This window comes from Mus pahari, chromosome 18 (genome assembly GCF_900095145.1).
Source record: "Mus pahari chromosome 18, PAHARI_EIJ_v1.1, whole genome shotgun sequence".
Taxonomy (NCBI): domain Eukaryota; kingdom Metazoa; phylum Chordata; class Mammalia; order Rodentia; family Muridae; genus Mus; species Mus pahari.
Window position 1 is genome coordinate 3,834,565 of NC_034607.1, and position 25,816 is coordinate 3,860,380.

Consider the following 25,816-nt stretch of genomic DNA (forward strand, 5'->3'; position numbering starts at 1 on the left):
TTTTTGTCAGTAGCTAGAGTGATAACAAATAAATACTTTTATTGCTCTGGTTAAAAATAATGATACAAAGGATCTGAGGTTGACATGCCTGTTGAATGAATGAGTGAGTGAATGAATGCATCCGTACTCAGGACCAAGCTTTGGCCGTGGTCACCAAGGCCTGGTGCTGCGGCGTTCCTGCAGGTTTCGAATGACCCTGGCGTTCATTATGTCCCCACCCACCGTCCAGGACTGGGCGGGTGGCGCCTGAGCCCTTGGAGCACCTGTCTGCGTAGGTTCCACCCCAGCCCCATCCAGTAACAAGACCTGATCCTCACTGGCCGACCTGGAGGGCAGGGAAATGAAGCGTGTGTTAGAGCTGCTAACGGGAATGACGGTTAGGCATTCTTCAAGGTTGTGGGTGCAGAGTAATGGACAGACAACTGTTGGGGTCTAAGGCTGGGACAGTTACCACGGTGTCCAAACTTCAGTACTCAGAGCACGGCAGAGGGGGAAAAAAAGCACCAGAATTCAAACCACAAGGAAGAAGGCGGCTTATAGGTTAGGTAGAAAGATGTGTGGGGAAAACTGGTATCCAGTTCACACAGACTTAGGAGTCAGTATCTGAGAGTAGTGTTAGTGTCAGAAGGTGCTGGCAGCTGTTAAGAGGGGAGGTGTAGACCTCACCTATCCTCCGCTTCCTGTTCCCCCTGCTTCCGTTCTTGGTTGCCTGTGGAAATACCAGGCATCTAGGGAGACTGTAGTCATATGTGTGTGTGACCTATTTGGTTGGAGAGTAAGAGAAAGTGGCTACATACCTGTACCCAGGAATGAGGTATTGAGTCCCCCATGGCGGCTGTAGTGGCAGCTTTGGGCTACCAGCCCCCAGGGAGTCCCCCTGTAGAAGAAATGGGAGATGAAGGGGAAGAGGCTCAGGATGAAAAGGTGGCATGGAGGGGTCAGAGGAGAAAGGAGAGAGAGCGTGGGAACAAAGACGAAGGGCAGCTACCACCCCAAAGGGTTCTTGTCTAAGACTTCTAGCAAAGGTAGGGGAGGGCATATTTTATACTTGAAGATTTTCTACACCATCCTGCTCTGCTGCTTTAACTGGGCTGGTGTGTGATGTGATCCAATTATGTCATAAAAACACTTAGTAGGCATGCAGAAAGGAGCTTGCTGAACCATGGTGCCTGAATGTGTGAATTCCCTTAAAATGATTCTTTTAAATATAAGAACTCTCAGGCCATAGTAGCAAGGAAGAAAGGGTAGTCTTTAGAGATGGTTGACCCTGTTGGACTATTATTATTATTATTATTATTATTATTGGCAGGCTTTCACTCTGTTGCCTTGGCTGGTCTGCAACCTGCTATGTAGGCAAATTCTTACCAGGATCTGCCTACCTCTGCCTCCCAAAAGCTGGGATTAAAGGCTTGTGCCACCATGCCCAGTACCCTGTGAGGATTCTTGATCTTAGGCAGGACTTGTCTTCAGAGAGCACTGTGGGGTTTGTGGTGCAGACATGAGGAGGTCAAAGAGTAGGAGAGGGATCCAGAAACAGTCCTGAGGCTAGTGAGCCAAAGCTCCTAGCAAATGCACACCTTATCAAGGCTGGCCAGGGAAGGAGGTATAAGCTACTGGGGGTAGGGGACCTAAGGCTCCCAGGTGAGTAGAGATGTCTACACAGTTACTGCAACTCTAGATAAGTATGGGGAAGGGCAGAGACTCAGGAGGAGGCTGGAGGCTTTGAGCTCTGCTACAGATCTCAGAGCTGAATCTAAGAGGGATAGAGAACACCGAGACCCCAGGAAGAGTGTGAAGCACAAACGAAGCTGAAACCTTAACATGTTTTTCGCTGAAAATGTCAATTTAGAAAACACAGAAGAACCCACACTTTATTGAGACAACACTGAGAGGGAAAGGAATCTGGAAGGAGTGAGGGAGGAGGGAGGTCCTGCTCCCAAGGACTTTAGGGGACACATTGAGGCACCTGATCTAATGGGGGTGGGGTGGGGGAAGGAAGAAGGGTCCTTCTATACCCTGGGCATGGAAGCAGGGAAGGAAGCTCTTGCTATGAAGGAAAAAGAAGTCGGGGCAGCACAAGGGTGATCCCCATCTCATCTCAAGACAATCTCACAAGTGTATTTACTAGGGAGGCAGGGAGGACAGGGGATTCTAGGATCTAATGGACCAGGCTTATTAGAGACACAGCTAAATGGTCCTGGAGTGTTTGCTGGGTTCTACTGCCAAGAGACAGACTCAGCTTATCTGAAGAAGGTGGTGGAGTCTGTGTGTCTCCTGCAGAGACCCCCAGAGCAACATTAGTCTGACACATTTACATAACACTTGGGAAGTAAGAGTTTGGCAATATTGGGAGGACCCGGTTGGGAAGCCGCCCCCCTGGTCCTACCAGCATGAACTGTTCTGAAGCAGAGCCTGCTCAGGGGAAGTAGTTATCAGACTAAAAGGGCAGGTTTGGCAGGAGGATGCAGGATTAGAGCTACTAGTGGGCACTGTGGAGGGAATTAATCCATTGGCAGGACACTCCTTAAAGGTTTCCCTGGAAGAGGAGGCCCTTGGACCTCTGGTGGTCTGGAGTCTGACATAAGCAGAGTGTGCTTCTCTAGGGACTCAGTAGGAGCCATTTAGCCCAAGAGATCTGGGAACAGAACAGCCTGTCTGTAGGAGAGTATTCATAGCACAGGTTGGGAGTACAGGGGTGTCTTCTGTGGTAAGAAAAGCTACAAAGTATTAGGCTAGTTAGAACCCTGGCAACCCAGCTGTTCAAGAAAAAGGAAGAAAAAAATCTTGATGGAAGAATGGGTTGCAAGTTGCAGGAGAGAGTGTATGTGCCCTCCCAGGTTTCCTGTCAGTATCGACTGTCATCAGATCGGGGAAGGGAGCTGTAGAGGAATGTTATGGACAGGAGAAAGGGAGAGGGAAGGTAGGGGAGAGAGAAAAACAGAGAAGTCAGAGGTGAAGAGGAAGCTAAGAGGAGAAATAAAGGAGGCACCCACTCCCTGCCTGCCTGGAAGGGCTCTTGGCATACATGCCATGGCCCTGGAACCCACTGGCTCCCAGTCTGTGAGACACATGCCTATCCCCAGCCAGTGTTAACCAAGATTCCCGGAGTCTTGAAAGACTCAAGCCCCCCCCAATGGATCTCTAAGTCTTCCTACTCTTCCAATGAGCCTCAAAATATAACTCTGGTCCATGGCTCCATATAAAGCCCCCACTCCCACCCCCACCCCCAGATCCTTCAATATTCCCAGACCAGTGTTGCAGAAATTTATGTTTTGGTAAAGATTTCATTGTTTCACGTTTGTTGGGGATTCACCTTATTCTCTACCACTGCTAACTCCGCCACATCCAAAGGCTCCCAAACTTGCAGGCCTTATTACCTGGTGCGTCTGCGCTGGGCTGGGCTGCCTCCAGGGTCAGTGGCCAGCAGAAGGCGTGCAGTAGGGTGTGGGGGACAGAGACGCAGGGAGCGAAGCAGCTCTTGTTCTGGAACAAAGGGCCGAAGGGGACCTCGATCTGGCGAGTTGCCCAGGCTGCTAGAACGTGGAGGTGGGTGGGCTGGAGGTGTGGCACGCCGAGGGGCCCTGTTCAGGGGCCAAGGAGGCTCCACAGCTACCTTCAGGACTGGGAAGAGGAGGAACAAAGAGAGGAAGAGAAGAAAGAAGAGTCACAGTAATAAAGATTAGGCAAAAAGCAACCGTAGCCTTTCATCATTGTCCCCTGGTTACTACCTTCCTTTAACCACTCTCCTTGGGTCCTTATGCCCAGCTACCCTCCCCTGACCACCCTGCCCCCCAGGCACCCTCAAGTTCCTTACATTCTCTGTCACTGGAGGAGTATGGCTTAATGTCTCCCTCTGCTCTTTTTGGTGGCAGCTTCCTTGCTGGAGCTGGTGGTAGTGGGGACACAAGGAAGTTTTAGGAGTTGCACTATCCATCCCTCCTCCCTGCCGCTTTCCCACAGTCCCAAGCTTTTGCTCCCTGACACCACAGCTCCTCCTGGGAATGCCAGTACAGAAGCTGTGCTGTGGCAAAGCCAGCACACCAAGGGGAGCTTCGGGGAGTGTTGGAGCATTTTTGGGGAGAGCCAGAAGGAGTAGGCCAAACACAGAGTTTCAGGAGAAAGATCCAGGGGAAACCAGGGCCTGGGAGATGCAGGAAAGGATGGCCAAGGGGAGGCGAGCTCTTACTGTCCATGGGTGTTGTCAGGCCCCCCTGGGGTTCTGGGGCAGTGGAATAGTCCCAGCTGGGCCAGTGAGGACCCTGGGTCCCTCTAGATGAGATGGACAAAGCCCTTGGTTAATTGGGAATTGTTTGGGGAGGGGAGAGGAGTTGCAGAACCTCTCCTTCCTGTACAAAAAGATATGGAAATTCTGAGTTTTAATTAGGTTTTAAAATACTAATAGAAATGACGAAGTTCAAAGTGGTGGCACACACCTTTAGTCTCTGCACTGGAAAGGTATGGGAAGGCCTGATCAACATAGCAAGTTCGAGGACAGAGTTACATAGTGAGACCCTGTCTCAAAAGAACAAGGAGCCAGGCATAGCGACATAGGCCTTAAATCCCAGCACTTGAGGAGGCAGGCTGACCTCTGTAAGTTCAAGGGCACCCTGGTGTATCGAGTTCTAAGACAGAGTTGCAGAGATCCTGTCTCAACTCCTTCCTCCCAAAGTGTGAATCTACAAAAGGGCTTCAGCAAATGGGAGCTATTGTACAGCAAAGGTGAGTTTCCTCCCTTCCTCTTCCTCTTCCTTCCATCACAGACCAGAAGAACCCGATCAGCCCTCTGTGGATCATCATCCATCCCAGATGGTGGCATGGCCTCAGAACTGTGGTAACCATCACGGGTCATGGTCACGGTGGATGTCTGGGAGGGAGCCTAGGCTGATGCTCATAAGGCTCACAATGAGTTGCTCTTTGGACAACTGTTACTAATTTTCTTGGCCAATGGGAAGGTAACCAGCCACAAGGCTAACCATTCTGTACCAGCCAGCACCACACAGCTGCTTCAGGCTATGCCTCTTTCCCTGAGGATGTACTGGGGAGGGAGGGAGGGGGAAAGGTAGATGGCAGTCTGTGAGGCTTTCCCTTTCTTCTTTCTTTTCTTTTCTTTTTTGGTTTTTCAAGACTGGAACTCACTCTGTAGACCATGCTAGCCTCAAACTCAGGGATCCCCCTGTCTCAAGTGCTGGATACCACACCCAGTCAGCCTGGGAGTTCAGTCAAAATAGGTTTGATTATTCTTGAAAAAAATTCTTCTAAGGCAAGATCTCATTGCCGCCTTGGCTGGCATAATGCTTGCCTGGCAGGCTAAGCTGGCTTTAGACTCATAGAGCTCCACCTATGTTGGCTTCTTGAGTGCTGGAATCAATGGCATGTGTCACCATACCAGGTAAAAATGTTACACATTTTGAGCATTCTCTTTTAAAACAAGTATATAGACTTGACTATTCACGTCACTCTCCCATGAATAGAAATGAAAGGACCACTGGGCTCACTTGCCTGTCTCTCCCTGGCTGACAGAGCCTGAGGAATTTACAGCAATTTGACTGTGGCCTGTTTTGAGGAAGCTGACCTAGCGTAGAGGCTCTGCTGACACCAGAGGCCAGCCAAGCTCTCGAGGGGCTTGCTTAGTAAGAACCGTTGCAGAGAACAGGGCTGGACGTGCTTTGGAGGAAGGCAGTGTGGTTAGTGCGTGAGCTTGAGCGTTAGCAGGATCTAATTTCTTCCCATGTATAAAATGCTCCCAGCAGGGCCAGGGCAAACAGTGCTGCTGGATGGATGGGTGGCTTTAGGGCGTTCTGAATTGGCAACAGATCGCACTGCCACCCCGGAACCTCCCGAGGTACTAGGCCTCACTGCCCTTAATTCCACCCAGTCCTCGCAGGCTTTACCAGCAGGTATGGGATCGGCCACAGCAGCACGAGAGTGTCGAGTTGCCCTCAGAGAGGAAGTGGGGGGCCCTGTGAGGAAGGAAGAGGTGGTGGCCCTCAGTGGGGGCCTGTAGAACCGAGAGCCCACCTCTTTCCTTTCCCTTTTCACAACTACTAGGCTGACACAAGGTAAAGAGACTTACGGTGCTGATGCGCAAAGAAGCCTTCAAAGATGACAAAGTTGTTCACCTGGAAGATGAAGCAAACAGAGCATACTGTCTCGTCTCATCACACAGTAGGTATAGAACCTGGGCCACAGAGCCAATGAGGTGCGTCTCAGTGTGGCTCAGCTAATGGAATGCCTGCCTACCATGCATGAAGCGCTGAGGTCATGCCTCAGCACCACACACAACTCGGGACAGGGATATATGCCTGAAATCCTAACACTTGGAGGGGAAAGGTAGGAGGACAATTTCAAGGACATCCCCAGCTACACAGAGAGCCAGAGGCCCGCTGGGCTACATGAGATCCTGCCCCAAGGTCAAAACATGGGGCTGGAGAGATGGTTCAGTGGTTAAGAACCCTTGCCGCTCTTGTAGCAGACTCTGATCTAACTCCAAATACCACAAGGTGGCTCATGATCGACCACCTGTAACTTCAGTCCCAGAGCATCCAACACCCTTTTCTGACCTTCATGGATACCCAGGCATACCCGTAGCACATATATGTTCGTGCAAGCAAAATATTTATATACATAAGATAAAATAAATCTAGCCAGGTGGTCGTGTCACACACACGTGTATATACATTATATATTCATATATATATATATATGTGTGTGTGTGTGTGTGTGTGTGTGTGTATACACATATATACATACACATACTACACATACATATATATATGCCTGTAGACTGGCTGGCCTTGAACTTACAACAGAGATCTGCCTGCCTCTGCCTCCAAGTGCTGAGACTAACTGCATGGGCCATACTACCTCTGTATAATTTATATCTAGAGAAAAGGAAACAAAGCCCACAATGGAAAGATCAAGAACCAGACTGTTTGTCCTTGGGGACAGAACACGCAAAACCCCTAACCCTAACAAGCTGGTCTTCAAGTTCACATGGAGTCATAAAAACTACAAAGACAGCCTGAGGTGACTCATGCCAAGGAGGCCTGCTGGTCTGCACCTAGTTTCCAGGTCAGCCAGGGCTATACAGTGACACTGCCTCACACAAACAAACCAAACAGCAGTGAAGAGGATGGAACTGAAGTCTGACATTTCCTGTTTTCAGAACTCACTACTGAACCACAGAAATCAAAGCAGTTTGGAAGAAGGATCAGAGTGCTAACAACACACAAATACACACAGTGTGCTGTGCTAAGTGGCAAAGGACAGATATCAGTCAACAGGACAGAATCAAAGGTGCAGAGATAAACTCACGTGTCCTTGGCCAGCTGATTTTAACAAAGGTGCCATGATCATTCTATAGAGAATGAACAAATGTTCCTTCTACAAATGGTGCTTTGAAAAAATGAATATTCGTAAGCAGAGTTACGATCACAGCACAGATGCAGAGTAAATCAAGGGGCTAAGGAGATGCAGTAGCCGGGTGTGGTGGTGCACACCTTTAATTCCAGCACTTGGGAGGCAGAGGCAGGTGAATTTCTGAGTTCGAGGCCAGCCTGGTCTACAGAGTGAGTTCCAGGACAGCCAGGGTTACACAGAGAAACCCTGTCTCAAAACAAACAAACAAAAACAAAAACAAACCAAAAAGAGATGCTGTGCTTCTGGTCGCCTCTGTTCCCAGCACCCACACAGCTGCTCACAACTGTCTTTATTCTAGGGGATCTAGGGCCCTCTTCCCACCTCTGCAGACACTGCACACACATGGTGCACATACATACATGTAGGTATACATACATACATACATACATATACACACATCTTAAACAGAGCTCACAGGATACCTGTCAATGTTAATCTTTTTTTTTTTTTTTTTTTTTTAAGATTTATTTATTTTATTTATGTGAGTACACTGTTGCTGTCTTCAGATACACCAGAAGAGGGGGTGGATTCCTTTATAGATGGTTGTGAGCCACCATGTGGTTGCTGGGAATTGAACTCAGGTACATCTGGAAGAGCAATCAGTGCTCTTAACCGCTGAGCCATCTCTCCAGCCCAATGTTTATTTTTTACAGGACATCTGCTGATACTACTTACGGGCTGGCTGCTCCACATGTCCATGTAATGGGGCTAACCTGTCCAATGTGAAGAATGTACCCCTTCCACCATTCTCTACTATTTTCATTTGAGACAGGTCTCACTCTGAATCTTTCTCTGGACTGGAACTCATTTTGTAAACCATGCTGACCTTGAACTCACAGATATCTGTCTGCCTCAGCTTCAGGAGTGCTGAGATTAATACTGCCTTATTATTATTATTTTTTAACTGACTCAGCATTTCAGGTAACAGGGTAGTCTCGAACTCCTGACTACTTTAAAAATCAACTCTGACACTGTGCATAGTGATTCATTACTATAACCTTAGGATCAAGGAGGCTGAGGTATGAGGATTTCTTGTAAGTTCAAAGCTAGCCTGGACTATACAGTAAGTTCCGAACCAGTCAAAACAAGACTCCTGGGGCTGGAGAGATGGCTCAGCAGTTAAGAGCACTGACTTCTCTTTTGAAGGTCTTGAGTTCAAATCCCAGCAACCACATGGTGGCTCACAACCATCTGTAATGGGATCTGACGACCTCTTCTGTAGTATCTGAAGACAGCTATGGTGTACTTACATATAACAATAAATAAATCTTGGGGCGGGAGCGAGCAGAGGTCCTGAGTTCAATTCCCAGCAACCACATGATGGCTCACAACCATCTGTACTCATATACATAAAATAAATAAATAAATCTAAAAAAAAAAAAAAAAAGGCTCCTAAATGTTTTCCCGAAAGCCAATCTACCTACACCATGTAACGTCGTCCTTCCTATTATTTTGGGTCCAATCATAACTCTTATTTTTCCCACATCTATTCCATAAGGAAATCGTGTTTGCTTTACCCTCAGATGCCACCGTTTCCTACCTCTACTGCTGCCCCTGGGTCTGTCCCTGACTCCCTTTCATCAGTAATTTCTGCTTTCCTACCTGTCTCCTGAACTTCCACCCTGGCTCCCTGTATGGCTTGTTTGTTTGGCACAGCAAGCAAAGCGAAGGAGACAGGTGACCCGTGTGGCCCAACCTGTGTGCTCCCTTCCTTTGGCCTCAGTTCTCACCTACTACTTTCCTTTAGTCACACTGCTGTGGGCATATTCTCACTGCACAGCCTTTTCTACTGGCCATCACTCCTCCAGGACACTGCCTCCACACACGTCCTTTATGCCCTTGCACAAGTGAGCTATCCTCTCAGTTAAGAGCTCTGCCAATATCTGACTCACACCTGTAAGCGCCCCCCCCCCCAGCACTGGTTTCATTTTCTCGGAACACTTAACTCTTAACCACAGTAAAGGATGCCTTTTGGTTTTTCGTTTGTTTGTTTTTGAGACAGGGCCCCTCTAGGGAATCCTAGAAGTCCCAGAACACAATATTTAGATCGGGCTGGCCACAAACTCAGAGATCTGCCTTCCCAGTGCTGGAACCAAAGGCATGCACCACCCTTGCCTGGTCCTAGAATAAGTTGTTTGTCTGGTTCCCATTTAGATTCTTTTGTTTGGTTGTGTAAAGTATTCCTAGTGCCCACAACAGCGTCAGCTACACAATAAACAGTTGTTGAACGCATTAGTAATGTGTTTCTAAACTCACAGAATCACTGTCCCATGATAAACCAAGCTCCCTGAGGCCTGGAATGTCTATGATTCTGGATCTTCCATAAATGATGACTAATGTAATGGACCTGTGGGAGAACAAGGTAGACACGAGCTGTTGTGTTTGGGGATAAAATAAGGTCTAGTAAAGAGCCCATGTCCATGTGTGGTGATGAACTCTGGAGGAAGAGGCAGGGTGACCTCTGTGGTGCTTGCCTTTAGTCCCAGCACTCTGAGCAAAGGCAGGCGGATCTCTCAAGAGTTTGAAGCCAGCTGATCTACATAGTGAGCTTCAGGATAGCCAGAGCTCCAGAGGGAGACTGTGCCTCAAAAAGCCTGCAAGCAAGCAAACAAACAAAGCTCCCCAAAAGACAGGACGAATGCTTCTAGAATATGTGATGGGTAAGGAGAAAAAAGATTTAGTTGCAAAAATAAATCATGCTGGACATCATGACTTAATCCTAGTTCTTGGGAAGCTGAGGCAGGAGGATCATCCATTTGAGGGGGGTGAGGTTTGGTGTGTATATAGCAAGCGTCTTTCAAACACAGAACAGCTGGGCATCAAGGCATACCTGTGACCCCATTACTCAGGAGGTGGAGATGGAGTGTCACTGTGAGTTCAAGGCCAGCCTGAGATATATAGTGCGATCCAGTTTCAAAAACCCAACAATGCGGGCTGGAGAGATGGCTCAGTGGTTAAGAGCACTGTTTTTCCAGAGTTCAATTCCCAGCAACCACATGGTGACTCATTAGCTATCTATATGATGTGATCTGATGCCCTCTTCTGGCATGCAGGTGTACATGCAGATAGAGTACTCATACATAAAATAAATCTTAAAAAAAAAAAACACCAAAAAACAAAACCCAAAACCCAACAACTAAACCAAATCAACAACAACAAAACCCACAGTAGAGCCCTGGAGACAGGTGCATATAAACAAAGCTAGAGGGACTCAGTAGGTTTTTTATATATATATATAATATATATCTGTTCCTACCTATATACCCGTGTTCATGTACATGCAACAATAATGTAAGACAACAGTTTGGGAGAAGGGGACACGGGAGGGGTCGGAGGGAGAGAAAGAGGGGTAAGAGTGCTGTCAATACAGAGCTCAGGCATAAAGTCATCATAAAAACTATAGCTGAGGTGGTGGTGCATCACTCCAGTCCTAGCACTCTGGAGGTAGAAGTAGGTGGATCTGTGTGTTCAAGGCCAACCTGGTCTACAAGGTAAGTTCGGCACAGCCAGGGTGACCCACTGAGACCTTATTAGAAAAAAAAAAAAAAAAAATAGGGGCTGGAGAGATGTCTCAGAAGCTTAGAGCGCTTGGTTGCTCTTGAGGACTAAGATCCAATCCCCAGCACCCACATGGTGGCTCATAAACATCTGTAACTCCAGCTCCCATGTTCTGACACCCCCTTCTAGCTTGTGTGCACAGGCATGAACATGGTGCATGTATATACATGTGAACAAAGCATTCACACAGGAAAAGCAAGGTAAATCTAAAACAACATCAAAACAACCCAAGGTAGGACTTAGCCAGATGTCTCCAGGGTTAGCACAGAGCCTCTAACCTGTGGGACTGTGGTCTCCAGGTTGTAGTGCTTGTTCAGGAACCTGAGCAGCTTCGGCGATGGTCGGTCAATTGCCAGCTGGTGTGGCTCCACTCGCTCTTTCTGCAGGAAAACGGAAAACTTGGGGGCAGGGGTGGTAGGAGGAGCATGCTAGCAGGATACTGGGAGCCTGCCAAGGGAATACAGAGGAAAGGGGACCAACTGTAGGCCGTGGAGCAGGGCCTCCTAGAGCTTCGGGGTGAAGAGCCTTTTAGATCTATTCTGACTAACTGGTAAAGATTGTTGGGTACCTGTAACATATACTGAAAAAGTTCTCGCCCGTGGCCATGCCGTTGCACGGACTCGTGGATGTAAAAGTCCAGAATGCAAAGCGGTTCTACCTCATTGTGAGCCTCCCGATCATCCTATGAGGTCAAGAACAACACAAACTCATTAGGAGCCATGCATCTTGGCTGTCTCCCACCCCGCCCCCATTTCTTCTCTGACACCAATGCTTACAAACGGCTAGTTTGCAGTAACACTCACCAGTACAAAGAGCTTCTTGTATCCAACTTTGAGGAAACCAATAATGGCTCCTTTTCCTGCCCTGTGGGATGGGGAAAATAATGAACCAGGCAGGAGCAACTGTCTGGGAGAGACAGTAAAAGAAAGGTAAGAGTGGTCTGAGTCACAGGGAATCTAAGACTCACGGGCGAGCTGAGGTGTCCTTTAGTATGTAAATAACGTGCCGGTTGCTCTGCATCCTCAAAGCGCTGGTGATGGGTGCAGGGAGATGCTGTGCCTGCAGAGATGAAGACCTACTTCGTATGGCTCCTTTTCTGCCACCCATCTCCCTTTCCTCCTCCTAGAGGTGCCCCATACCTTGGCAGAAGCCTTGCCCAGCTCATCTACAATAGTCATGATTTGCTGCTGCAGATCCACACTACAGAGAGAGGGGCTGGTCAGACACTCGCTGGGTTACAGCATCCTGGAAGTCATTCCTGGCAGCCTGCTTGGCTCCCACCCAGGCTCCTCCACAGACTCTCTGACTTTGCTTGGAACTCTTCCTCACCTCCCACCTCACCCCTCCAGATCCCAAACTTCAGTTTCACAGCTCCCATGTTAAGGTTACTGTGAGGCGGTAGGAAGGGCGGGTCAACTATAGCCTCTTGTTGAGGCCACATTAGGCCAAAGGGTGAAAGGTTACAGATGTAGGCCAATTAACCCAGCTAGAGCCAGGGTCAAAGGTCACCAAAAGACATATAAGACCGCAGGAGGAATGGCCAGTAGTCAGTGAAAAGGGGGCGTGGTTCCTGGATCAGGTTTGGAGAGGAACCGGGACAGAAGGGCCATGGGTCGGGTTTGAAATGTCACCGGGCCGGCGTTGTGGTTCCGGGTCGGCGGGCCGGAGGCCGCAGATGCTGGTCCAGCACGGTGATCCGCTCCGGGAACAGCGCATCCACATCGAACGGGAACTCCATGGCCCATTGTGCGGGGGCCGGACACGCCCCACACAACGTCACTTCCGCTACCAGAGCCGGTAAGTCTTTATCTCCAGGACCCGCCCCGAGGGCTTGCCCCGCCCCCACCATGGTTTCACAATGCCTGGGAAACCCCATTTTTCTCACCAAACCAGCTGTTCTCTAGCAACAGCTCTCCTTTGTAGGTCTGTGCCCCTGTGGTGCCAGGGCAACCAAGGATCGTGCCCTCCCAGTGAATAGCTGAGGGAACCTTCAGAAGAACCAGTCATACACCCCTTCCTTGATGGAGTTGCGGGCATTTGCAGGTAGACCACATTCCCACCCCACTGCTACACCCCATCTTATAAATGTCACACCCATGTTTTGAACAGTCAGCCCAAAGGGAGTCTGGAACGGGTGAAGAAACACAGCTTTATTGTAGAAAAGCTGAGCCAAAGGGTTTAAATCAGGGACACACTATCAAGTACACACAGGAGTCTCCAGTTCATATGTTAAGTCCTCACCAGAGTTACCCATACACATCTAGTCCCCCTCAACGTCAAATGTGCTTGTCCTCTTCATACCAGCCATTTCCCTGTAGGGTCTGCCACTGTCACAAAACAGAACCCTTTGCAGGACACAGGACCCCACGTAGCCCTAGATAGCACTCCCTTGATCTGACTTCCCCAGGTCACAAGCTCTAAGCACTCGGGGAGCCGGTCTGCTCAGTGGAGGCTTCTGCTGGTGGTGTAGTGGGCATCTCAGGCATTGACTCAGGTGGTGGGCCACTTTCTTCTAGGAGATTTCCTTGATAGAGTCGGCGAAGTCGAGACAGCTCTCTCTCGGGTGGCTGTTGCCAGCTGTACCACGGGTACCAAGGTTCACCTGACAACAACGTGGGGGCTGGTGGAGTCACACTGACAGCTCCATGTACAGTCCCAAAGTCAGCATCCCTGGGCTCAACCTGGGGGATGTAGTAGCTGAGAAGACCTAAGGGGTTAAAGGAAATAATGGTGGATAAGGAAGGGCAGGTCAGACTCAGAGACAAGAAGAAGGCACTACAAATGGAGGGTCCAATCATAACCACCAAGCACATTCCAGCAGCTTATACATAGCCCAACCTGCCAAGGAGACAGAGAACAGGCAGGGCACTGCGTGAGCTTTCCCTCCTCACTCATCTGTGCAAAGGTGCTGGGTAAGCCGGGTCAGAACAAAGGGACACAAGACTATCAAGCTTCAGGAGACAGGGTAGCCTGAAGAAGGAGTGTTCCTTCCTTGTTTCCTCAAAGATCATCTCAGTATGTGCTCCCAGTAGCTTGGAACTTGCAGCTGTCACTTCAGAGCCCAGCAACTCACCCAACTTGGAAAAACCCTAGAGTCTGCTGAGTCCTTTCTCATAGACACAGGAGCACATAAGCACCTCAGAAACCCTTGCCCCTTGCTCTCACTTACCACACTCCCTGGCTTTCTGGATGGCCTGGGTCAGTTTCTTGTGCTGCTTCATACAGACCCCTACGGAGAGAAAAGTCGACCTGGACAGCGTCCCACAAAGCAGGAAGTCTTCTACACACAGACAGCTGACTGTGGAGAACCTGGCTTGACCTAAGGACCCATGCCCCTGTATCTGCCTGCACGTCCAGTCACTATAGAGATGTCATGGAATGATAGAGCCTAGAGATGGGCAAGAAGATGACTCAATGACAAGCGTGGTTAAGGCTGACTTAGAAAATCCACAGAAAGATCTTATAAGAAGTGATTTCAAATTAGGGAATGTGACAGAGTAGCAATTATTCACAACTCCACTCTGCAGGCTGACAACAAAAAAACTGACAAAAAGGACATATCACAGGACCATGCCCCTCACATTCACAGTTAAGTTCAGATTATCCTCGCCCTATCCTTCCTGTATATAAGACTCTCGGCTCTACTACTGTTGCTGGAAGCAACTGTCCACCACATGAGAAACTGGACACGGTCTGTCCCAGGCCACTGAGCGGAAGACACAGACAACTCTGAATTGTTAAACTTAGTGCCAGCAGCATTAAAAAAATGTAGACTGCAGGGGAGTGGTGGCGCATGCCTTTAATCCCAGCACTTGGGAAGCAGAGGCAGGCAGATTTCTGAGTTCAAGGCCAGCCTCGTCTACAAAGTGAGTTCCAGGACAGCCAGGGCTGCACAAAAAACCTGTCATGAAAAAAAAAAAAAAAAAAAAGATAGGTGGAAAAACTTTACAAAGAAGCAAGCTGTTCACCTTTTTTTTAAAAAAAACAAAAAGTTGAGCCAAAGTCTATGTAGCCCTGGCTGTCTTGGAACTCACTATGTAGACCATGCTGACCTCAAACTCAGTTTAAGGCATGGTTTACCTTTTAAAGTACATTTAGTCAGTCCTCCTTCCTACAGGGAAGCTCTAAAACTTTAGTCTTTTGTCTACATTTAACTGTTTTATGATGATTCTCATTAAACAAAAACTTCCAAGCTGGGTGTGGTGGCGCACGCCTTTAATCCCAGCACTTGGGAGGCAGAGGCAGGCGGATTTCTGAGTTCGAGGCTAGCCTGGTCTACAAAGTGAGTTCCAGGACAGTCAGGGCTATACAGAGAAACCCTGTCTCGAAAAACCAAAAAAACAAAAACAAAAACAAAACAAAACAAAACAAAAAACTTCTGTGTGCTATTTATAGGAGCTATCAAAGGACGGTCTACCACCCAACCCCATAACCAGGAGTGCTCCCAGGAAAAACTATAGAAGTCGTAACAGGAATGCCAAGCTAACCTGTATATGGGGCGTGGAAGATGATACCCGTGTGGGCACAAACAAACTGTTCCAAGAGCTTCACGTTCTGCAGGAGAGAGATAAACACATGTGGGAAGGGCTGGTCAAGACCTACTCTGTAGGCTAAGAGTATACACCTTACACGAACACAGCCCTTTGTGGTAGGCAGCACAACCCATCAGAACTTGATGAAAAAGGGAACACAGAAGAATGATGATTTTAGGGCCAGCCTCGGCTACATCTTGTCAGGTGTAATCCCAGCATACAGGAGGCAGAAGATTATCTTTGAGATCAAGACCAGCAAGTGCTACCCCACCCTCCCGGAAAGAGCAAAGCCCAGCCCAGCAAACATCAAGAGCTCGAGAGTGGAGGTGCGCACCAGTAAGAGGGAGGCGGAGGCGAGTGGACTTTTGAGTGGAATGAATTTCAGCACGGCCAGGGCTTTTCAGAGGACCTTGTCTCAAAAACAAAAAGCCAAAACAAAACAAAAAACCAAAACCAAAACAAAACCCTCATAGGGGCTCTTTACTGCTCTCTGTCTCGCTCACCAATTCATTACATGTACATCCTATAATCTGCCAGAGTTTTGGAGAAGCCATGCTCCTAATGGTTCACCTTTGGGCAAAAATTGTGGATGGTCATCAAGGTCCAGAAATCACCCAGAAACGATGATTATGTCGTAAGCAATGCAATAGGCTGCTGAATAGAATGGTAAAATACAGCGTATAACTAAGCAATTCAAAAGTTGTAATTGCATCTAACTACCAGACAGACCAGACCTAGGAGGTGGGCAGTGAAGAGAGTGGACACATCCGTGAGTTATAGAGCTGGCTGTTACGTCTTGACTCGCCTGCCACGGAGCCCAGTCACTGTAACCTGCTGCATACACGGAGATTGGAAAGACACTGCGGTCCCCTCTACGATGTGCTTCAAGGGTGAACACCCTTCCTCAGCATTCTGACACGCCGTAGGCAAACCACTGCTTTGGCTCCTTTGAACATCTCCATGATCTTTAGTACTCACTTAGAAGCAAGTCTTATCACTTGGAAGGCTTTGGGGTGTGTGTGTGTGTGTGTACTTGTGTGTGGGGGGTGAATCTACTGTACTTTGTAACTCCCTTCTTATCTCTGTCCTCTAGCCCCAGGTCCCAGCATCTCACTGGACATTGGGAGAACAAGGAAATACAGACAACTAAGCAAGGCGGCAGACACCTGGGCTCTCAGAACTCAGGCTGTTGAGACTGTACAGTGAGCTGAGGACAGCGTGGGCTCCATAAACAGACCCCAACTCATAGGAGGAAAATGGAGGAAAGCTTCTGCCCACCCACACAATGTATTTGCTGGTGATTTAATAGATAAATAGGATCTCTTTCCTTGAAATTGCCCTGTCTGGAAGTTTTTCCTTAATAAACTTTAAGAAAATATTATATATACATATATATTATATACATATATATATAACCTCTGACCTAGGTGTGGTCTCAGTTCAGCTGCATAACAAGTCCGAAGCGACCTGGGCTACCTACTTAGACTGTCTCATCCTACCTTCTCAACTAGTCAATGCACATCATCCCAGTAGAAAGGAGCTTTCTTTCCCTTCCTTTCTGTAATACATAGTGTAGGTTTATGACAAGGCCTGGAACTTGGAACTCACACTTCTGCTTCGGCCTGCCAGTGTGGGGTTACAGATCTATGTCAACCAAGTCTACTTTAAAATCTGTATCATCTTTGTTTTTCAAGAGGAGTTTCTCTGTGCAGCCCTGGCTATTCTAGAACTTGTTCTGCACACCAGGCGGGGCTTAAACTCAGAAATCTGCCTCACTCCTGCTGGGATTAAAGGTGTGTGCAACCAAATCCAGCTCAAAAGAGGTGTGTTTTCAAAATGGCAACCACTAAAAATAGGACTGTACAGGTTCAGGGATATGAAGACTGAGACACCTCTGACGATATCTTGAGCGCCGTGAGGAGGTTACAAATTCTAATTCTGGATAAAAGACTCTCCTTACCCTAAAGTCAACGTGCAACTTGTGATCCCGGCAGATGGGGCAAGGATTCCCAGCAACTTTATTGTTACGCTGTGGGGAGGGGGGGGAGAAAGAATTTATGATACCTTCTCTTTGACAGCCTCTTCCCACCCTACCAAGATGAGAACCTTAGAAACTTACAATGCATGTCTTTCGGGTCCTCTGTGGTGGCACACCGCCTTTGTGGTTGCGGCGGTAGTCAGCCCAAACAGGGCGAGAGCCATAGCGGTTCTGGTATTCTGAAATCAAGACCAGATGCGTTTCCTTATGCACGTGAGAGTGGCAGGGGTCTTCTCTAGTCACTTACTTCAGGCTGCATCTTCCCCTCCTTCCCCTAACCTCAGGCACCTTCTGAATCCAGGTATTTCCAAGGCTCGTTCTCATACGGGGAAACAGGAAGTGATGGAGCATCTTCTTCAGGGGGGCCTCTGGTGCAAAGAGTCCGGAGGGGAACCTAAAAGGGAGTAAAAGGCTGCAACTATTTGCTTTATCATACATTGGGGACAGAGTTGGAAAGTATGCACAAAATATCAGTATAACTCAGCAGGAAAATAACATTTCTGCTACAAAAGTAGCATTTCTGTTGGTGCTAAACTGACAACCCCTGAACCTAGGCTCCCTAAGCTGACCCTGCGGGATAAGTCAACAAGGTAAAGGACGTTAGTGGGATGTGACTTTTTTTTTTTTTTTTTTTTTGAGGCATGGTTTCTCTGTATAGCCCTGGCTGGCCTCGAACTCAGAAATCCGCCTGCCTCGGGATGTGACAATTTAAAAACATTGACAAGAACTGGTTGGTTATGGTGTGAAAAAAAAAAATGTCCAAACTTTTGGAAATAAGATTAATAATGGAGAGCAGTGGGTGATTCATACAGATGAGAAAAACCCAAAGTCACTGCGCTGTCCAGTTTCACAAAATGCTGCAGGTCAACATTCCACGGGGCAAAACAAATCTGCGTGCTAACGCTAGCTTTAAAGCCACCAAGCCTGTTATTACTTCGGTGGTAACCTCTGTCACTACTCTGTAGTCCCATTTTAGGGAGTGGCGTCGGGACCAGCCTTCCTATTCCTCCCTGCCCTGCCGAGAACCTCCAGGGTGGTGAGTACCTGAGGCTAAAGGGCAATCTCAATCCAGAGAGCAGAATGATCTCAAGCATGCTGATGGGAAAATGACGTGTGACGAGGTGGAGCAGGACTGGTGGACTTGCTTTGAGTTCCATACCCTGGGAGGTAGAGGTAGAAAGCTCAGGAGGTACCTAAGAGGTCAACCTGGGCTATCTCCGGAACAGCGGGGGAAATTCTTTTTTTTTTTTTTTTTTGTTTCTCGAGACAGGGTTTCTCTGTATAGTCCTGGCTGTCCACGAACTCTCTCTGTAGACCAGGCTGGCCTCGAACTAAGAAATCCGCCTGCCTCTGCCTCCCGAGTGCTGGGATTAAAGGCGTGCGCCACCACCGCCCAGCGGGAAATTCTTAAAATAGGGTCCTTTGCTAAACAACAACAAAAAACCACGTCCTGGGTGCCACTTCAGGCACCAACGACCTAGTTACGAACTGCCCATTTCCAAAGGGGCAAGCCCACCGCCTAGTTCTCCTGCCTAATGGCAGTCGGGGGGACAACGATGGCCCGTAACCCTGGCTCTGACCCGAACGCTCAGTAGTTAGAAACCGCGCGCCGTAGGGGACAGAGGCCGGAGCAGGGCTGACACGTGCACGTGTGGGAAGACCCATGCCCCTTGACGCCTCCTAATGGAAGGTCGAAAGTATAGACACCACAGGGAGGCAGAGGAAGCCCCTCCAACGTTTTACCTGAGCTACATAGGAACCTCGTAAGAGTGTAGGAACCAGTCTTTGCAGCGTGTGCCGCAAGGGGGCAGCCATCTTGACGCGCACCCGACGTACGGCCAGCCGGAAGAGCGGCTGCGCATGCTCGGGACACGCACTAGGGTGGGCCAAGGACTCGCCCCGCAATGCGGAAGGCGGCCGCTCACGTGTCTAAGGGCGGAAGCGTCAAAGGGCGGGGTCCACGGCGAGACGCGAATTTAAACTGCGTCACAATCGAACCGGCCTTCCAAATTGCATTCCTGCCGGACCAGTCACGATGAATCCTAGATTCCGTGGTTAGTGTCTAACACGAGAGCAGTTTCGAGTGCGATTTGGAACGGGGTGCTCCCAGTGCGCATGCGTCGGGTCGCCTCGGCCAACCGAGGGCGACACCCGGTCGCCGGGGCGGAAGTGGTGGAGGCAGAGGAAAGGGAGGTGCCGGACGCGGCGATCACGCGCTGCGCAGAGGTGATCGCAAGGAGACGGAAGAGGGGAACCGAGGGAAGGGGGGCTTCGGGAAGGTGGAGGAGGGACGTCCAATCCGCGGGCGACCCGGCTCGCCCGCTGGCCAATCAGCGTCCGCCTCGCGCACAACGTGTCGCGGCGAGGGCGGTTCTCCATCACGTTAGGGTGCGTTGGGCGGTGGCCGGGTATAAAAGACTCCGCCCGAGCGGGCGGCCGCCATTCTGGGGTTCGTTTAGAGGTAAGTTTGGGTGCCCCGTCGCTTTGGAGGGTAACGTTCTGCCGAGAGCCGTTGGCCTGGGAAGCGGGGTGGGTTCGGATTTACCGGGCAGCCACATTTTTCTCTAATGCGGCTGCGTCCTGCGACAACTTTGAAACGTGTAAAGGCGACCCGTACTGATTACACCTTTCTCCTTTTGTGTTCCTTTTACCCCAGGTTGAATTTTCTCGGAGAAAGACAGGCCGGCCATCAGGAAAACAAACAAGCCTCAGCAACATCTAAACCCTTGAAAGGATCCTGAGAGAGGGGGGAAAGGGGAATCGGCCACCAGCCCAACCACTTGTGTCTTCTGCCCCTCCCCACCTATCTTGCCCACCCCACCAGCCCACGCTGCTTGGGACTTGAAATCTGTGGCCGAAGGACCGTCACCACATAACTTCAAAAATAATCAACCACCCTCCCTGCCCAAACCCACCCAATCTCACTCATCCAGCATTTCCGTTTTGGAATCCACTCAGACTTTTTTTCTACGACCCCCTCTCCCTAAATGGAGTTGGGTGGGGGGGAAATGAAAACTGAGTTGGTCTTTACTTTTTTTAAAAGAGACTTTTTGATCCAATGAGGCCCCACAAGTAACTGAGTTTGGGTCCTGGTTGGTTGTTTTATTTTTTTTCCTCCAAAATTTTACCCCTCCCCCCTGAGCCCGAGGTGCTGACGTCGCAAAAAAATTGGATAGTAAGTGTCGAATTTTCAAAAACCAAGCCTTGAACAAGAAATCAACGTTTCCCGTTGTGAAACCAAAAATAATGAGAGGAAGAAATGAGACCATAGAACAAATGTAGAGTACTGGAGAAGGACCAATCGGGTCTCTTAAATCTCCATTAAAGGTCCTGTGGGTCTAAACAGTCTTTGTTCTCTCTCCCCTACCACCTGCCTCTTCCCTGCTGTGGAGCAGGCAAGGGAGAGGGTGAAGGGAGGGCCAGCCAGTGAGGATTTTGACGGTTAACCCTTGATAATCCAGCAAATTTCCAGACTGCCAAAGCATAAGCCTTTGCTATTATAAGGAGGAATGGTTACCTTCCTCTGGTTAGCAGTCTTCAAAAGGGTTAATGAGCTCACATACAAAAGATGGTGGACCTTGTGGCCCAGAAGTCCCACTTCTTTGTGTGTGAGACAAGCAGAACGCCTTTCAATTTGCCAGATTAATAAGCAATCTGTACATAAAGATTGCAGGGTAAGGAGATGGGCAGAGAGAAATATTAGCTGGCTATGTCTTTAAAGTGACTGTTAAATCCTCTCTTAATTGCTTGGGATATATTGTGTGGTTAAAATAGGTGGCAATCTAGGAATAAAGATTGCAAGACACTTAAAAAATTAGGGAAAAAATCAGTAACAAGTACATACAGTAACATTTGGGGCGGTAAAGAATGTCTTGTGATTGTTTCAGCTTGCATAGGTTATTTAAAGGCAAAAGTGATTAACATTTTAACTTGATACTTTTGTAGTGGGTGGTGGATACAGCTAAGGGTGGAAAGGTTGGGAACTGTGGAACTCAGGAGTATAATTTTAAAAGCCATTAGTGCATTGGAATGCTGTCTTACTAGAAGATTGTGTCGTTAAAAATTTTTTTTCTTCCCTGCTTCAAATATGGCGACTTTTCCATGCTTGTCCTTTTGTCTTGCAAGCGGCGTTGCAGGTTGTGTCTTGACCCATTTTTCTCCTGTCCTCCCCCCTCGGTCCTGTTTTGTTGAGGGGTCCAAGTCCTCCCCCTTGCCTTTTGTAAGGAGGATTTGGGTGGTCGGCGGTAGTAGCAAGTTGAATTTTAGTTGCAAATTCAGATTCTTATCCCTCAGGAAATTGTATATTAATTGATTTTATTTTCAGTAGTAGGCTCTTAAACTGATTTAAGATAGGTCAAGTTGAGGGTGGTGGCCGGAGGGATGGCTTCTGTTTGTTTTTTGTTTTTTTTTTTTTTTAACTTAGTGCCTTACAGTGTTAAGTAAAGCTACCGGCAGATCTGGCCGGCCTTTTAAATTTTGAATCTTCTCCATAACAAAATGGCGTCCCTCTCCTTTGTTTTTCTCCTTTGCCAGTCAGCTTAGGGCTTCCCTAGACGCTTGCTCAAGGGGGTGGAGCCACCGTGAAAGGTGATGTAATCAGCTTGCTTCCTCTCTGAAAACTCCGCCCTCAAGCAGATGCCTTCTCTCCCTGCGCAGATTGCTGCTGTGGAGAACACTTTTTTTTTTCTTTGTTTCTTTGATCTTTTATGATCTATCTTCCAGGGGTAAAAGCTTAATGAGCACTAGGAATGGAGGTTGTCTTGGTCCTTGTGTAGCTCTAGGTTTTGTGTTAAAAGCCCATTGCCTTAATTTCACCTTCCACTCATCACAACTGCTTGGACCTATTCCCTGCTTCTGTGGACAGGGGTGAAAAACAGCTCAACCCCAAGTGCTTTAGGGAGACTGGGGCAAGACACAGGGCCTGATAAAGCTGCAGTGTGCCATGCCGCTCAGGAAGGGGCCTTACCGTCCTGAGCATTGGTTGCTTTGTAACAGTCTGGGGAGAGGGTGGGTACTTGTAGGACTTTCTTGTAAACCATCCTTATTCTCACCTCTCAGTTTGGGGATAAACTCTTTGTGCTCAGTGCCATCACCTGCAGTTGCTTAGTTCCTGTATGTTGGCACTAGGATGAGAAGTGAATCTTTAGGAAAGGAGGCTGCAGTTTAAACTCGAGGCAGGGGGAGTCAAGCTACGGTTTCTGGTAAGCAAAACATTTCTGGTATTACATTTCACAACCTTTCTTTTTCCCAAAGAGCCACCTTTTTGAATTTCTTTTTTCCTTCCTTCCTAAAAAGAAATTCTGTTAAAGCATTGAGGAAAGGAATGTCCTCTTTTCCTCCCTGCTAAGTGCTGGGGCAGTCATGCATGTTGGCGAGCCACGCCCTCGAGGGCAGTGTTGGGTGTCTGGTTCTTTATCTCTTTCCCCAGCTTTTTCAAAGTCAAGTCTTTGACAGTTTCTTCATATACTTTTCATTTTTTATTTAAAGTCCTGGGTTGAAGTGTGGAGTTTCTAGGCAGAGTTTATAAGCCTTTTGTCCTGCTGTCCTACGGTGACTTGGGTACAACAGGGCTCATTTTCTGCTGGGTGTGGATTCTCATTATTGCTTGGGCTTCTGATTGAATGGGAGGGCCTCTTCCACATGTCTATTTACCACACGTCTTTTTTATCTTTTAAGCAGTTTGCCAGGTGCCTCTGCAGCACACCTACCTTGGGATCTGAATATTCCACCCACTGGGGCTCCTGAGCGGGGGATTAGGTGGGAGATGAAAAAAGCAAGGCTTTCTATTTCTTGGGAACCTTGGAGAACCTGAGTCTTACAGAGTGGCCAGAGTTCTAAGGCCAGGGTGGTGGATGTAATTTTTGTGTCTTTATTGAAAGCCAAATACTTTAAGAAGTTTAAAAGATTTTCAAAATAAAGGTGAGGAAGCATAGGGCCTCACTATGCAAGGTGAACCACCTGAGACAGTCCATTCACTGTCATTACAGGAAGCCCTTGAGACACTGAGGGAAGACAGCCCAGGGCAGAACAAAGAAGAGCTGGTGCTTCTTTTTCCTCTTGTTAGAAGACTTTTTTTTTTTTTTTTTTTTTTTTAAGTAGCCTGGCTTGCAGGATGCAGTAGTGGTAGATGTTTAGTAACTAGCCAGGATTGATGTTTTCCCACCATTTAAAACCAAGTAACCCTCAACTCAAATTCACTTTGAAGTCGGATAGGAATTTAGTGTCTCTGATAAGAAGTGTAGACCATTCCCCAGCACTTAGAAGGTGGAGGTACGTCACAGGAGATGTCCCCTTGTCTCCTTTTTGTCTGTCTGGCCTTCATGGAAATTAGCAGCTGGTTAACAAAAAACAAACAAACAAAAAAAGAAAACATGACCTGAGTTCTTTACAGTTACAGAAAGTTTCCTCAACTTCCAACTCCAGAGCAGGAACAGGGAATATTTGAGCGCTGTCCCTGCCCACCCTGGTCACAGCATTATTGGGCCTTTACCACAGACCTGCTCCAAGCATGATGGATTCTTTGTTCCCACTGGAAGACCTTATAGTTTGCCTATGAAAATGGAGAACTAGGTTGTAAGGACTTGGGGTCCCTTGTAAGGAGTAAATAATACTGAAAAAGGCACTGAGAACATTCACATTTTACTGTGAGGAGACAAGTTCAGCCATCCTCCCCAGTGTACATAACAGTGGGAAACGGCATCTTAACATTCCTGTTTTGTCCCCCAGCTTCCTTGACTATTGTGCCTTTTTATTGTTTATGTAAGTGGGAATTTTTTAAAGTGCCTAGGTCCTGTTTCCAGCAGAGGGCACTAGACATGGCTCAGCTTTGTACAGTGGTAGTTTCTCTAAAGGCTGTCCCCTTCCTTGTCTGCCCATTGAATGGGGGGGCGGAGAGAATAGAGTCAGGCCTATTCATAGGTAGATGCACAAAGGGAATATGTTTATCTAGCTCTGGGTTTCAGTCTGCTGTGTCAGAGGGATGAAGTAATGTTTAATTCAAGACTTGTCAAATTGCATACATATTTATTTGGGGTTCTGTTAGATTTATGTGAGTATAAAAGACTTTAAAACTACCTACTCTAGCTTGCATATATGTATTTTTACCTTGGGCCCATTCATCCCTTCGCCAGTCTAACATATCTGTTATATACCTGGAGCTTCTGCAGATCACTGAGGACACAGATTTCCTCTCTCTGGGTACAGATGGCCGCCACACATGAGGGGATTTGCCCCCTTGACTAGTAAACATTTCCACTGTTGAATGTTTTTCTCCTCTGACCTCAGGTTCCAGGGTATTGGGCGACAGCAGTTAAGTTTTGTTAAGTGCTCAGCATTTCTTGCCTGTCTCCCCGTGTTGAGCCCACAGGCAGCAGTCTCCAGAGCAGGGACTGCTGCCACTCTCCTTCATCAACACCTCCTCCTTGCTGTTCTTGCTGCTGCCCTGGGTTATTAGGAAGTCCACATTTAAAGCTGACTTTTTTTGTTCTAAACTCTAAATTTTTATCTTGTTTTATCTGGAGAATCACTCTTGTCTGACAGCCTCTTTACCCAGGCTAAACATGTCTAAGCCAGGAAAAGAGTTCTTTTTTTACACATGTTTTCTGGTTTGTCTGAGGGGGAGAAAAAAACAAACTGATAGATATTGTAAGAATCTTATCTGTAGGAAATGCAATGATTTTTGTTTTGTTTAAGACTTTTTCTCACCCTTGGGACTGCCTTGTTTTTGTGATGTGCAGGATGCAGAGGGCTCTCACCTTTTTCCTGTCCCTTTGGGCCTGACCATCTCAGCTGCTGAGGAGACCTGTGCTTTTGTTTCCCAGAAGCCAGTGCTGATAGAAGTATGACTTAAAACCCCCAGTCAGAACCATAGCAGCTCTAATTCTCTCTGCAACTGTGGAAGTGGCTTCCTATACATGGAAGGAATGTAGTGTTTAACTCACTCCTGTCCCAGCCTGGTTTGAAATGGTCTCTCACTTCCCTGTCTTCACCTTCATTACTTTTGGTTCCTAGTTTCTGGTTTCAGTTTGGGGCTTTTCTTGGGAGTCTTGGAGAGTGGCGAGTCTTAAAGGCAGGAAAGGGTCAGGTTTGCATCTTTACGTCTGAAACCACAAGCCAAGTTTCTCTTGAACTTTGGAACAATAAACACTTGTTTGGTGTTTGGCCAGTGAGTAGCCTTATTCAGGGCCCATGAGAGCCTGCCTGTCTCCTCTTCAGTCCAAGAGCTTCTCTTGGCTCCCCAGGGAAGGGCCCCGCTGTTTTCTCATCCACC

The 25,816-nt window shown here is 48.0% G+C and overlaps 3 protein-coding genes and 1 long non-coding RNA gene across 12 annotated transcripts in view; 2 read left to right on the forward strand and 2 right to left on the reverse strand.

Moving 5' to 3' along the window:
* On the reverse strand, nucleotides 1–12,750 carry Atat1 (alpha tubulin acetyltransferase 1). 6 transcript variants are annotated; one of them, XM_021217732.1, is made up of 13 exons: nucleotides 12,609–12,743; nucleotides 12,117–12,177; nucleotides 11,945–12,036; nucleotides 11,781–11,841; nucleotides 11,546–11,659; nucleotides 11,256–11,357; nucleotides 6,074–6,119; nucleotides 5,892–5,960; nucleotides 3,815–3,886; nucleotides 3,378–3,621; nucleotides 798–877; nucleotides 667–709; nucleotides 1–325 (listed from the first exon to the last, which is right to left on the reverse strand). In XM_021217732.1, exons 1-13 carry the CDS (start codon nucleotides 12,713–12,715, stop codon nucleotides 151–153), a joined length of 1,266 nt encoding a protein of 421 aa, XP_021073391.1. In that variant the 5' UTR covers nucleotides 12,716–12,743; the 3' UTR covers nucleotides 1–150. The 6 variants fall into 6 exon arrangements, with proteins under 6 accessions (XP_021073391.1, XP_021073392.1, XP_021073393.1 ...); XM_021217733.1 differs by lacking the exon at nucleotides 5,892–5,960 and having other exon boundaries at nucleotides 12,609–12,750; XM_021217734.2 differs by lacking the exon at nucleotides 798–877 and having other exon boundaries at nucleotides 667–760; nucleotides 12,609–12,750.
* On the forward strand, nucleotides 12,415–16,842 carry LOC115062515. The gene is made up of 3 exons (XR_003842468.1): nucleotides 12,415–12,774; nucleotides 12,901–13,020; nucleotides 16,603–16,842. It is a non-coding gene; the product is annotated as an uncharacterized LOC115062515 (long non-coding RNA).
* Nucleotides 13,108–19,631, reverse strand: Mrps18b (mitochondrial ribosomal protein S18B). Of its 3 annotated transcripts, XM_021217737.2 has the most exons (7): nucleotides 19,291–19,522; nucleotides 17,836–17,941; nucleotides 17,629–17,726; nucleotides 17,470–17,538; nucleotides 15,465–15,531; nucleotides 14,147–14,206; nucleotides 13,108–13,684 (listed from the first exon to the last, which is right to left on the reverse strand). In XM_021217737.2, exons 1-7 carry the CDS (start codon nucleotides 19,360–19,362, stop codon nucleotides 13,395–13,397), a joined length of 762 nt encoding a protein of 253 aa, XP_021073396.1. In that variant the 5' UTR covers nucleotides 19,363–19,522; the 3' UTR covers nucleotides 13,108–13,394. The 3 variants fall into 3 exon arrangements, with proteins under 3 accessions (XP_021073396.1, XP_029387486.1, XP_029387487.1); XM_029531626.1 differs by lacking the exon at nucleotides 17,470–17,538 and having other exon boundaries at nucleotides 19,291–19,525; XM_029531627.1 differs by lacking the exons at nucleotides 14,147–14,206; nucleotides 15,465–15,531 and having other exon boundaries at nucleotides 13,523–13,684; nucleotides 19,291–19,631.
* The window catches only part of Ppp1r10 (protein phosphatase 1 regulatory subunit 10), a 14,319-nt gene continuing 8,082 nt past the window's right edge, over nucleotides 19,580–25,816 (forward strand). Inside the window, exons 1-2 of one of the 2 annotated variants that reach the window (XM_029531624.1) lie at nucleotides 19,580–19,601; nucleotides 20,204–20,722. The gene's annotated coding sequence lies outside the window, so the exon portion shown is untranslated. Of the gene's footprint in view, nucleotides 19,602–19,969; nucleotides 20,009–20,203; nucleotides 20,723–25,816 lie in introns of those variants that run through there. The other variant, XM_021217806.2, reaches the window with a different exon arrangement.

Excerpts from the sequence above, each read along its gene's own strand:
- Atat1 (XM_021217732.1), bottom strand. The coding sequence starts at position 12,715 with ATGGAGTTCCCGTTCGATGTGGATGCGCTGTTCCCGGAGCGGATCACC. Across the intron at positions 6,120-11,255 it reads TGGAGACCACAGTCCCACAG|GTGAACAACTTTGTCATCTT; the intron begins GTTAGAGGCTCT and ends TTCATCTTCCAG. Across the intron at positions 3,622-3,814 it reads CTCCTCCAGTGACAGAGAAT|TCCTGAAGGTAGCTGTGGAG; the intron begins GTAAGGAACTTG and ends TCCTCTTCCCAG.
- Mrps18b (XM_021217737.2), bottom strand. The coding sequence starts at position 19,362 with ATGGCTGCCCCCTTGCGGCACACGCTGCAAAGACTGGTTCCTACACTC. Across the intron at positions 17,942-19,290 it reads GAGGTTCCTATGTAGCTCAG|GTTCCCCTCCGGACTCTTTG; the intron begins GTAAAACGTTGG and ends ACTCCCTTTTAG. Across the intron at positions 14,207-15,464 it reads CTTCCACGCCCCATATACAG|GGGTCTGTATGAAGCAGCAC; the intron begins GTTAGCTTGGCA and ends TTCTCTCCGTAG.